The sequence below is a fragment of the Triturus cristatus genome, chromosome 3_2 (genome assembly GCF_964204655.1).
Source record: "Triturus cristatus chromosome 3_2, aTriCri1.1, whole genome shotgun sequence".
NCBI lineage: Eukaryota > Metazoa > Chordata > Amphibia > Caudata > Salamandridae > Triturus > Triturus cristatus.
Window position 1 is genome coordinate 102,090,628 of NC_140584.1, and position 13,754 is coordinate 102,104,381.

Sequence of the window (13,754 nt, forward strand, 5' to 3'; positions counted from 1 at the left end):
TCGCAAATTGTAATTTACAACAGTGTCTAAGACACTGTTAGGGATTCCTAATAGGGTCACAAATTGCCTGCCTCATTAATATTCATGAGGCAGGTGCTATTTGCGACCTCATTAGAAATGGCTAGCACTTCCAGGGATGGTGGCCTGCTGGGGTCAGCAGACCACCATGTCTGTGAATGCTTTTTAAATTAGTGTAACTGCAACAAATGATGGACGGAATGCTGAATGATTCAATCATTCTCCCCAGTCAAGAGAGCTGGATTAAATCCATCATTCTTTTGCCCACTATGCCACCCCAGTTTGGACCCAGCCATATGCAAATCAATCTTGACCCTGTGTCTCATGGGAACAGTCCAGACCGAACTGCCAAGCCTGGTCCTCCCTGGACCAGAAACAAGCATCCTGGGACCGGTTTCGTGGTATGTCACCCTTCATCAGCCAGGCTAGCTTGAATCCAGTGGAACAGTGAGCAAGGGACCCACGCCTGGCCATACCCATCCCACTTAGGGTAAAAAGTGTAACTGCAACAAATGATGGATGGAATGCTAAATGATTTAAACATTCTCTCCAAGTCAAGAGCTTTGGGTTAAATCCAGAGTTCTTTTGCCTACTTCGCCACCCCAGTTTGGACCCAGCCATATGCAAACAGTTTTGACCCTGTGCCTGATGGGAACAGTCCAGACCGAACAGCCAAGCCAGGTCCTCCCTGGACCAGAAACAAGCATCCTGGGATCGGTTTTGGGGTATGTCACCCTTCATCAGCCAGGCTAACTTGAATCCAGTGGCACAGTGAGTAAGGGACCCACATCTGGGCATACACATCCCACTTAGGGCAAAAAGTGTAACTGCAACAAATGAGGCACAGAATGCTAAATGATTCAAACATTCTCCCCCTGTCAAGAGAGCTGGGTTATATCCATCGTTCTTGATGGTGCTGAGGGGGGAAGAGGAATGCGTTCTTGGGGCATGCTTAGCGGTAGACTAGAGTGGTCCCTATGTGGATGGTTAAGTAAATGGGATGCTTGGCACTGGTGCTACCTGTTCTACTGTGAGAAGAGTAGAAGTTCCCAACCTATCCCTCATGGGAGAAAGAATCCAAGTTGTGGTAGTTGCAAACAAGCAGATGTCAAATCCGGTTACGAGACCTGTACCTGTGAAAATAGCTTCCTTTGAGGATCTAAACAATTTTTTTTGTGTGCGATTCAAGTCCAGTTCATTTACTGGGACAAGATATGCTGTGCAAACACAATTTGTTCAAATTACTGTTCTCCAAAGGGAATTACATTTTATACCAATTTTGATGAGGATGTTGTTTTCAAATTGGTAAAACAAAATTCAGAACCTGAAAGATTATTTCTTTGTGAACGTGAGATGACCTGCAGCTAGAACTGAGGGATACTGTGTCACCAGAAGTCTGAGACTTTACAGGAAAAGATATTGGGTTGATTAAAGGTTTTTCTCCAGTAAAAATCACTGTCAAGCAAGATGCTGAATTTCCACGAATTCCCCAATACAATTTGAGTCCATAAACCATTGCAGGGATTACACCCTTGATTAATTTGCTGATTGAGCACGGAATCCTAAAAGAAATAATGAGAAGTCCGTGTAACTCTCCTATTATGGGTTTGCAGAAACCTAATGGTAAATACCGTATTGTTCAGGATTTGTGCCGGATTAATAAGATTGCGGTTTCTTGTTGTCCTGTGCTTCCAAACCCAGCAGTGATATTATTTGAAATTCCATGTGAGGCTGAATAATTCTCTGTCATTGATTTGTGCCAAGATTTCTTTTCTATCCCTTTGCATGAGGTTAGTAACTATCTTTTTGCTTTCTGGTTTGGCAGTCATGTCTTTGGCATGGTGCCGAGTCCCACAGTGGTATACAGAAAACCCTTCCATATTCAATTAGATATTGAAGAAAAATCTAGAGTACATGGTAATGCCAAACCATTTTGTTCTTGTCAAGTACATTGACGATCTATTGGTAGCATCGAGTACACAGGAGGCTTGTACATGTGATACCATTGCTGTACTGAACAATTTGGCTGAGAATGGATAGAAAGTGTCCCCATCCAAATTGCAACTCTGCAATAGAGACATTCTGTATCTTGGACATCATATTGAGAAAGGAGCAAGGACAGCGATTCTGAACATGAGTCCACCCAGTACACAAAAGGAAGTCTGCATGTTTCTCAGAATGGTTGGCTATTGTCGCCAATTGATTCCTAATTTTCCCCTGACAGCCAAGCCTCTTCAGAGGCTGAAACATAAAGATGTGGCTAATCTGGTACCTTGGTACAATGAATGCATGCCCTCTTTTAATGAACTGGGAGAGAGTTGTCGAGCTCCAGCTTTGGGAATGCCTGACCACAACAAGAGTTTTATTCTGTTCTGCAGTCAGCTCGAAGTTTGCGCATTGTCAGTGCTAACTCAAACGCATGGTACTTTGCGTACACCTGTGGAATATTTTTCTACTACTCTTAAACCAGTAGCTGTCGCATTTCCTGGATGTCTGAAAGCCATTGCTGCAACATGCAGGAGTCTGGAGCAGAGTGAGAGTATTGTAATGGATCACCCATTGAAAGTTCATGTGCCCCATTCTGTAGAAGTGTTGCTTACTCGTACCCAAACACAACACCTCACTAGCAGTCGCCTCACAAAGTATGAAAAGTTTATTTTGGGAGCTGAGAATGTTACATTGATGAGATCCACGAATCTAAATCCTGAAACTTTGATGCTTCTTCCTGGATATGAAATTGTGATTGATGAAGCTGATCATGATTGTCTAGACGTGACTGCGCTGTGCACAAAGCCCCACCCTAACATACTTGACACCCACTTGCCTTGGCGCAAGTTTTTAAAAATTCTGTCCAAATGTAAGTCACCATCTTCACCGATAGGTATACAGCCGGTGGTCAGCAATAGGCAAAATGGCGCTCTAAGGTCTATCACAAGTACAAATCAGTTATGGCAGGTATTCTGGCAAAGTGCATAAGGTAGGGAAAAACCACCAAATCCCCACGTGTGTGGCCAGCAGACCACTCTACTATATATACAAATCCTCTGCACACGTTTAAAAGTAAATACATAAAGCTTAATAAAATATCACAATGATGCTTTTCTTTGTATGTTCAGATGTCTTTAATTCAAGATCTTAAGCCTTCTTAGCCAACCCGTGTTTTGTCGCTGTTACAGGGGATTACCCAGTGACTTCTTCAGGGCTGAGGTTAGTTTCATGTAGTCTCTTAGTTCCGGTGATAATTCCAACCCAGAAGGGGTTCCTATAATTTCTGCGCCTGGAGAGGTAGACTATTTAGTCTTGTGTCCGAATATCCTAATGTGCTTCCAAGTGTAAGGGAGTTTCTTTCAGAAGAACTGCCCCATCGGGCAGTATTAGGTAGAACCCCTTGGATCTCCAGGCCGTAGCGTGTTCACCGTGCAAATCAGCAGTCTGTTGATGGTCTGGAGATCCAAGGGGTTCTACCTTGAGAAGTACCCCAGACAGAAGAAGGGGATGATCCCCACATGAAATAATTATGGGGAGGGCTACGAGACAGCCTGCAGTCCCTACCTATGCCTTAGTGAACATTATAGATGTCTTGGTGCTCGATTACTGTAAAGGACTAGCTAGTGTTGTATGTACTTGCTCTCAGCAGGTTTGGGAAGCTGCAACTTTGCCTCATCAGGAGCAGTGCCATGACCTCAGCCCTGGTGACTGGGTCTTGGTGAAGACGCATGTACGCATGTCATGCTTGGAGCCTCGTTGGCATGGTCAGGGCCCACACAAGATTCTGGTAACCACAACTGCTGTTAAGTGTGGCAGTCTTCCGAATTGGGTGCATCCTGCCAATACCCACTGAGTCCCATGTCCTTTTGAAGATACAACACCTGTTTCAGATGTACCAGTGGTTACAGAGAGACATCAGACTCAGGTCAGACAAGCTGTTGAGGGCACCCAAGCTACTAGGATTTAATAGGCGGGTTCTGAGGGGGATCCGAGAGAGTCAGGTCTTGTAGGCAATGAAGGCTCACAAGAGAAACAGCTAACTAGGCGAGAATTTGACCCTGCCAAAGGAATTAGTGCACCTAAAATGCAGGTAGAATTCGGAGATCATTGGCCCAGAAGACAAGAAAGATTGAGGCGCATTTTGACAGAGACAAAAGTACCACAAACAACTGCAGAAGACTCTGGTTAGTCTGATCAAAGCGACAGTGGTAGAGAAGGGCCGTAAGTGAGTAGTTCCAAAAGAACTTAAATGCTGAGTCAAAGATAAGCTGCACCTGAATGTACTTACTTGCCATTGAAAGTTTGGGAGAAAGCATATCATGCCTTTTGCTACAACGATGCAAGTCTGCATTAACCGCCTTGAGAAAATGCTGCTTTTCCACTGAAACTTGAGATTGATGTACAGATAAAAAGAACATGAGTTAATTTTTGTTTCAAATATTCTACAGCAAACAAGAACTGTGCTGTTGTTGAAAGATTAATTTACAAGGCTCTGAAGACAACGTGAACGGTGCCATAAAAAGACTTTTTGTTGAAAAGCCATGTTGGAAATACTTTGAACTTTGCTTGAGCTGCAAAATTTGATCCAAATTTATCGGAAACTGCAAGGTTTGATTCTGAGGAAGTAACGTATCCAAAAGTGTTATCACCAAAGCACAAATCTATGAGTGCATGTGTAGTTGCTGTATTTTCTATAATACTTGCAGCGATCCTCATAGTTCTAAATATGCCAAATCATGTGTATACAAGAGTTAAGCCTACTTCTGTGCCTGAACCTCTTTTAACAAATAATAACAAACTAAGCATTTCAGACTATAGGAAATTAGATGGAGACCTGTCCACTTGTGATTTTTCAATTAATGTATTTATAAAACTCCTACATGAATATGTAGAGACTATGCATGATAGTGATTGTTATGTGTGCATGCTGCTGCCTGTATCAGTATCTGAAGGTTTGAGTTACCTCTGCCTTCCTGTGACCTATGGAATGTCTTGCAGTGTGTTGACCAGTTTATTTGATGGCAAAAGACAATTTCAGTATTATTACTCTAACTATGATTTGAGATTATTTAAGGCGCCTGTGAGAAATTACCTAAATCTTTTACCTAATACTAAAACAGCAGAAATGATGAGAGAATCTTTCAGGGGTTCATAAAGCTTATACAAAAGCCTATGCACAAAAACATAACCCAACCTGTACTTGAAATCCTGCAGAAAAGGAATTTGTAGAATCAGTAGAGGATAAGTGAAAGGAAATCATGAGCAAAGCAGCAAATCATTGAAAATTACATCTTGGGTGCTTAGAGAACCAGAGTTTAGAACAATGGGAAACCAAGCTGCCATAGTTTTAGACAGACAGCATAGAGGAAAGCTATGTATATTTTGATATAAAACGGAAGTAAATACTAACCTTGTTCATTCCAGTAAATGTGACCATACTTTCCAAGTATTGGGAAATTGGTAATTGTTCCTGGGAGGTATACATCCTATGTGTCCTGGAATTTATTACATTTGAGGGAAAAATACTGATTACAGGCTGCCTAAAAAATGGTATGGATCCTGCTACATGGGAAAAGTTTTTCCAAAAATGTATCATGTGGGACAATCAGATGAAACCAAACAAAAGTAACAAGCAGAAGACTTAAAAGAGGTGCAAATGTTAGTGAAATAGTGGGAGATATTTTTGGGGCAATAATACCATCTGTTGGAGTGATACTGAATTCTCACAAGATCCAGAAGCTTTCTACGGTATTGGAAAAGCTGTCCACTAACACCACTATCAGAATCTTAGCAATAGACACCAAAATGATCACCATGAGATCTATGTTTCTTCAAAACCGCTTTGCTTTAGATGTCCTTCTTGCAAAAGAAGACGAAGTCTGCCGGATGTTAAAGGTGCAACATTGTTGCGCTTTCATTCCAAACAAAAGTAAAGATCTGAAAGGGTACATTACAAAAATCACCCACCTTTAAAGGGATTTGAAAGATTTAAAGGCTGATGGTGCCTGGAAATCAATTAGAAAAGGATTTTCCTCTATAGATAGATGGTTTTGGATTGCAGACCAGAGAAGTGGACTGATGGGAAGACTCATGAAGCCTTTCATAATCATTTTTATCTGTGCATTCATCTTGGTTATCATATTCAAAATGTATAGACACATGACAGGATGTATGACGTAACAACGCGAGTCATTACAACGCGTGCAGTTACAATGCGGTCGTTACAACGACTGCGATGTTACCACGCTATGCCATTACAACGCAAGTCTTTACATCGACTTGCGCTAGATGGCGTGCTAACATTAGAAAAGTGTAATTTACTATTCCAACTCCAGTCCACTTAACAGTAGGGAAGGTGTTGGGATAGTAAACTACACTATTTGTAATGTTAGCACGCCATCTAGCGCAAGTCGATGTAAGACTTGCGTTGTAATGGCATAGCGTTGTAACATCGCATGCGTTGTAACGCATGCGATGTAATGGCTACGCGTGGTAAAAACCGTGTTGTAATGGCTGTTCCCCCACATGACAACTAAGAAAGAAACAAGAGTAATAAAAAGGAAGAGAGCTAAAATAGAATTAGAGGATAGACAAAGCGGATACAATGATGACAGAGAGTCTTTGTAATAGTCTAGATTAAAGTTCATGAAGACCACAGAACAATATGTGTGACATTAGATAAGATAATGATGATGGCTAAATTCGCCATCAGAGGGGTCACTGATGCAGATGATAAGCAGCTCAATCCTTTGATGCATACCTAAACCGATTATGAGACATGTTGAGTAATCTACGACTGTATGTGCACTAATTACACGTTGAAGAAACTTTGAAAATAGACATGACAGAACTTAGGGGCTCATTAGGATGGTGGGCAGACCTGAGTCAGCCAGCCATCCCCGCTATGTTGGGACCGGGCTCCAGACATGCGGCGGTATTAGGATGCGACCGCCACCATGGCGGTTATATTCTGCAATTTAACATTGCGGGGGTGCTGCTGACAGCAGCACCCGCCACAATGTTAAAATCGCATGTCTGGAATTTCACTACACCACATGGCAGGCACCACATGGTGCTTGCCACTTGGTGCAGCGAAATGACCCCCACAACTGCACCCCACCTCCCCCAGACACAAGGCAATGGGCCCCAAAAACCAATCCCCGCCAGCCTTTACATGGCGGCGATGCCGCCATGGAAAGTCCTTTCAGTCCCCACATCCTATTATGGCGGACGGTGCCTGCTAGGCACCGCCACCATATTAGTGGCCCTGCTCCGCCCGCCAGGCAATCGTTACGATTGCTACCGGCGGTAAAGCGGCAGACGGCCCAGCGGTGGCGATTGTTCTGCCATCGCAATGAGCCCCTTAGTTACTGCATCGTAAAGCATGCAGATAAAAGTAAAATAGATGGAATTATACTCATGTAATAATGTAGGTTTTTAGATTTATAAAGAAACCTTAATGTGCTTTCATAATGTGCCTTAGAGTCCTAAAATGAAGAACTCACATGTTATGAAACTCTCAATCTTACTTATTGAAATATTAATGTGTGTGAAGAATTAATGAAATCTAACATGATCTAGTTATTCTTATATGTGATATTAAAGGGCTCATTCTGAATTTTCATTATTTCATATGTGAAATTGAGCACCAAATGAGAAAAGCAAATGTGATGCTGCATAGTTATATTGAATGACAATTTTACCAAACTTTCAGTATTTGATCTTCATATATGTACTGATGTAACCCACTTGAAACAATAGTAATATTTTATGATTTGAAATCATTTTATACGTTGCAACTTTGAAAATACAGTAATATGTCGTAGTTACATGTGAGATTTACGATACAACAAATCATGTATTCTGAGCACCTATGTGTTGAAAGAATAGTAGTGCATTGCTTTTATTTATGAAAGGTGTATTTCCATTACTTTATATTTGCACATACTTTAAAGGAAATATACGAGGCCTGCATGTTCTTTTCTTCTTATACTGTTTTTCCCTTGTGAAAAAGTTTTATAAACTTGCAATTTCAAATGGAACTGTGTCCTACTAGAAGAGTTTTCACTGGCTTACAAGGGCTAATTGTTACAAAGTTGATACATTAGGAACATTTGGTATAGGAACTGTTCATTTGAATTTGCTCATGTGCCTACTGCAAATGGATCTTTTTTTGTGAAGTTTACGTTTACCGGATGAAATGACAACTTATGTGACTAGCAGTACCTCTTTCCTACAAAATATGCCGTCTTTATGTCTCATGACAACCATTCTATACGAACTGAACAATGGACTGAGTGGTCTGGCATAGTGAGGTGATCAAGGAGATGCCATCACTGGAACTGGAGAATTATAGTGTACTTTGATCTGAAAAAGAGAAAAGGACTTTTTTGCTGATTCAAACCAGACAAGATCCCAGAGACTGCCTTTTGGGAACTTTGCAGACTTTACTTTTCCTCTTTTGACTGACGCATACGCTGTGTGCACCATTCCTCAACTTTTCCAATGGGACATTGCCCTTAAGCTATCATTGGCTTATGTGGAACGTACCCAAGCTCCTTGTCAACTCATGGCAATTACTACACAGAACTGCCCTGTGCTCTTTAAATCTTAAATGCAAATTAATAATGCACCTGCCTTTTGATCACTTAATTCACTTTAACCTTAACTAAGCTGAAGGCTCTGTCTTGTCATGATTTATTCCTTAACTTGATTGTGCATTTCCAATTGGTTTATAAATGACAGGGAGAGATTGATATAGAGAAATCTTCAAATATCAGATACTAAGGTTATGGTTTTGCATTGCCTTAATGGAACTATTGGCTTGCATGATTTTGGACCGACTGAATTTCTTCAGGAGATTCGGACTAGCAGTGATAATTCATAACTTGTATAGGCTGGTCTTGAGAGTTACATATATTAATTGAATTACTAGCTTGTAAATTGGCTATCAATTTCCTGGTCCTCATTGGAATGCCTGATATCAGATCCTCTATTTCCAATCCCTCATCAGCACAAAACAAGGTCCATCGGAGGACTAAGTGAGAGTCAGAAGAGCTAGTGCTAAGAAACTAAATCCAATGATAAAGGGCCCAGTAACACTGGAACAGGAGCAAATGGAGAGAAAGAGTGAGAGAGAGAAAGAATGAATGAAATGAATGACTGGCTGGTTTATACATTTTTTCCATGGCTGCTTTTAGTTCCTAGTATGGCTCTGCACTACTCACCATTTCACTGTTTTCTACTTCAATGTACTATACAGTTGAGAGTATGTCCTGCATCCTCAGTGTGGTTTGCAGCATATAACCATCCTAAATTAAATAATTGAAGGCAGTCTACCCTACCCCCCTTCTCATGTTTTCCACCACACCTTTCATCTCCAGTTCTTTGTCTTTACTCTATCTCTGGCAAGCCTAACTGCGCTCTTCTTGTGTGTTGTTCGTAAAAAGGAGTCAGGGCTACCGCATACATATTTAAAGCTTAATAAATGAGCAAATAAATACAGGATGTTGTCAAGGTTTCCCTCCTTGAAATCTATCATGGCAAGTTTCCCCCTACCTTGTCATTTGCATTAGAATACATTTCCATAAACAAATGGCATATTCTGAATACGAATGGAGGAAAATTACTCCCAAAAATAACTATAATGAGCCAAGCTACACCGGGTCAAGCACTTCATCTAGAGCTTTCCATAGCTAGTGCCTATTCAAGAGCTTTGACCAACATATTTAGATGGATGTATAATCTATTGCATGCAGAAGAAGGCTCTTTATGAGACTCATCATCCTTAAAAAAAAAATCACGACAGCTTAGAGCATTTTCAGTGCACTACAATACTCTTTCATTCTTGGTCACCAGACATCTGAAGGTACTTTTAAAAAACATGACTCCGTGATTATGTTTTGACCTAGATATGTCGCACTGTTCACAGTTATCACATTATAGACCTTGTATGACTACCCTAATGGCTAAGGCTTACCAAAAATACTTGAGATACACTTTAGATCATAGCGCTCAATGCTGCATCATTATGCTTCGCCTAGGGATTTTACCACTAAACGGCTATACAAAATACTGGAGAGACTCAAGTGAGAAGACAGGATTATGCTAATTATGTAGAGGAAGAGTCCAAGAATTAGCCCATGTGCTATACATTTGTCCCAATAAAGAACTGGTAGAAGCTAGGCAATGTTTTTTAAAGCCTATTTGTTATAGATATAATCTACTAACTATCAATTACATGATTGTCCTAATTACATTCCCCCCATATGAATTTGTCTGTTGCAAGTTGTATAAATTCTTAAAATCTTTTTTATCATTCTAAAAATTATGTATATGGTTGGTGAATTTTTATAAAAATGCATAGATTTCGTGTTCATCCTTAATTGTTGATCTCTGAAGAGGTCTAAATTAATACAATTGAATTGATTTGTCAATGTTTTCGGTACATTAATTAACATCTACTCAATGAAACTGAGTTGTGAAAAGTGCACTCCTATGAGCGTTCTAAAGTCTAGCAAAATATACAAAATTCCAACATGTCAACCAGTCTTGCTTTATAAATGAAAAAATATTACATGGATCAAACATAATTCGCAATTCTCAACCAGGCTCAAGCTGTTAACAGATAAAAAAAGGTCAGCTATGACAGGCAGGCTTCCTCATCCGAGCTAGGTTGTCATGTGATTATGGGGAACATGCACATTATTGACTTGGGAAGTCATCCAAAGAACTTACAAGTTTGCAACGCAGGTCTGCATTCACTGGGTAAATGATTAGACTGTAGACGTTTCGTTCACTGAGTGTCTCTTGACAACTTGTATTCTTTCCATTGTATGTGAATGAAAAAGCCGTCTTCTCTGCTTTGTCTCCCAGTTTCCATTTGATATATTCTGGATCCTGCACAAAAAACACATGCAGTTTGCTTGTCAATCACAGTGGCATATGCATGTTAAAGCTTTGGGTGTTGATAGCATTCAACCCATATTCGAATCCTTATCAAAATGCTTTATAATCACATTGTATATATGGATGTGTGTTTAACTCAGAGGTGACACAGTACTGCAGAAATATTTACTTTGTTTCATAAATGGTTATCCCTTTATCGTGGATAAGGTGGAAGCATTTGCACTCTAATGCCAGGGATAAGAGATTATTTTATTACCAAGACATTCTTCTTATATTATGTTATGGAACGTTATATTATCTAGATTTGTAGAGCATGCTATCCCCCTGGAGGATATCCTGGCACTGAGCAGGCGTGAGTCTAGCAAAGACTGCTCAAAAAGCCAGGTCTTCAGCTTCTTGTTGAATTCAAGAAGAGAGGGCGAGGCTCTTATGTATAGCGGCAGGTCGTTCCAGGTATAAGTGGCACTGTGTATACCACTGTCTTAATGGACTGTAGGGTCTCTATTACGAGTTAGGCAGAGTGGTATCATAAGGGGGAGGGGTGCTGCTCTGCTTGAATACAAGTGATGCAGTGTTCCTACACCAGGGTTTGCTGGCTGCAGCAACATCGTGGTACATTATTACAGGATGAAGATCTACTTCTGGGACAAATCAGTATCTCTGTGGCCTAAATCTAGCAATCTCATAATGATAGATATCTTTGAAGTCACTATCGAAAGACTGTAGCTTTGAATGTTTTCTTTAAATTATTGCTGGACTTGATACCAAATTAATGAGGCAGTTAAACATGAATTTGGTTTGAAAATGTTATGTCATTTGATGTGCCTTAAGATTGCTCTAAATTTAAGTGTGATATTTCCCTCTTCTGATTGGGGAGGCTCAGGAAGGAGTTTTTCATTAGTGGGGTTAGATGTTTGGCTGATAATATTGTCTTTAATAGGACCACTTTGATATGTATGGTCTGGCTTGACATCACAGTTGTCGCCAGGCAACCATGTGAGATTTGCAAGAAGAGGGTCTTCGGTTCCCTCCAAATGTTGGAAGCCAGGAGTACAGGATTTGATTGAGACAGTGTTATATGCTTGCTCACCCCAAAAAAGTGATCTGCACTTTCATTGGCTCCCGAAGGGTTTCGCTTCACTCAAAATGGAAACTGCGTCAAACACAATGACTTAGTAGCATCTTGGAGGAAATACTTCATTGTTTTTTTTTTCAGAACGAAAGTACAGATACATCTGGATGGTTTTATTATTATGTTCGGGCAGGTCTATGCAGTGTGACGAAAAGGCTTTACTTTACAAGCGAAGGGCAGAGCTTGTTCATCCCATTCTCAACTCATCTTTGCATTCTTTCACATGAAGTCCCTGACTCTGTTTAGGTCTCGCCTGACCCAGCGCATGCGCTGGTCTGGCGAGACTTATTGAGAGGGCTCCAAAAAGTGCTACCAGGCCAGCCTAGAGCTACAGGGCAGGGGCAGGTGCGCGGGCGCGCACGCAGGGCTTTACCACGATTACTTTCACTTTCACGGCCGAAGGCCGCTTTGATGTTTGATCGTGATCGCGATCACTTTCAATTTTGTGGCCTCACGGCCGCTTGGCATAGCCAATAGGTCTCGCTTTTGGGACCTTATAAGTATTTAGTTATGCAACTGTTGCATGGCTAAACACTTAGAAGGTCCCAAAGGCAAGACCTATTGGCTATGCCAATGCTTGTTTTACTATGTCAGGGAGCATGCATTCTAGGGTACGTTTACTACCAGATATCTCACCTACTCCTCAGTCAGTTCTTTGTCTTCTGAAAATGTAGTCCTAGGAAGAAGGGCAGGGGGCATATTGTTACCCAGTGCCTCAGAGTTGATTACTGTATTGTCTCGGCCCCTGTGTGCTGTAATGGTTTAATCACACAGTGCTACATAATAATGGAGTGCTGTGTGTTAGGTTCTGTTATTACAACTCTTTGAATCTAAATAAGTTAGAGAAATGTACATGTGTTCCTGTGCATTGGACTGCTTTCGCAAAGTCTTTCATAGAATGTTGATCATGAGTTGGTGTGCATCATTAAAACTTATTACTGCACACTACTCCAATAGGATGGATGTGCATCACATAGAATGTATACCCGTGCATTGTACATTCATACTGCTTGCCATCCTAGAATGAGAAATGTGTAATGTGGCTGGGCATTATATTATTATTGCTGCATTTTGTTGGAGACTAATTAACATTCTATGCTCTGGCAAATGCCAGGAAAGGTAACATGATCTGTGTTATCCCTTCAATGACAGACGCTGATATAGAAGGTTGACGTGATTTGTAAAATGTCAGCACTTGTGCATAGTTGTTATTGCATCATGCTAGTTACTACCACACTCTTTTCAGGTGTGTACAGTATAAATCCACTAGAGGTAAACAGGATCCATGCCAGATTTTTCCAATCACGCAGAGTATGTGTACATGCAGTTCCATTAAATAGAACCAATTTACGGAGGTAGTGGTTATGCTGAAGCTCTCTAGCAAGGATCCAGCCCTCCTTGGCCTACGTTGGACATTTTTCCTCTAACACAATTTTGGATGAGATGTCATATTAATGGTGATGCCGTGCTATACAAGGCTCTGTCAACATAAAGTGTAGAATCAAAGGTGGGCCATGCTCTCACTTCTCAGTGCCCACCCGAGCAACTTCCACCACCCATTACACCTCTTCTTCGCTGACTCCTTGCCCCAACCCAGATAGTAAACTAGCACAAACAATGGAACACATTAGGGAAACTCTTGGGACATGAGTTTCAATACCCAGATATCCTTAAACTGTCCTCAAACCCACAACCAGACGTCAGAAGT

At 41.0% G+C, this 13,754-nt stretch overlaps 1 protein-coding gene across 1 annotated transcript in view; it reads right to left on the bottom strand.

Annotated features, from left to right (window-relative positions):
• The window catches only part of SLC15A2 (solute carrier family 15 member 2), a 452,967-nt gene that overhangs the window by 112,065 nt on the left and 327,148 nt on the right, over positions 1–13,754 (bottom strand). Inside the window, exon 17 of the mRNA XM_085647327.1 lies at positions 10,744–10,905. Within this exon, the coding sequence (XP_085503453.1) occupies positions 10,744–10,905 (162 nt within the window). The remainder of the gene's footprint in view (positions 1–10,743; positions 10,906–13,754) is intronic.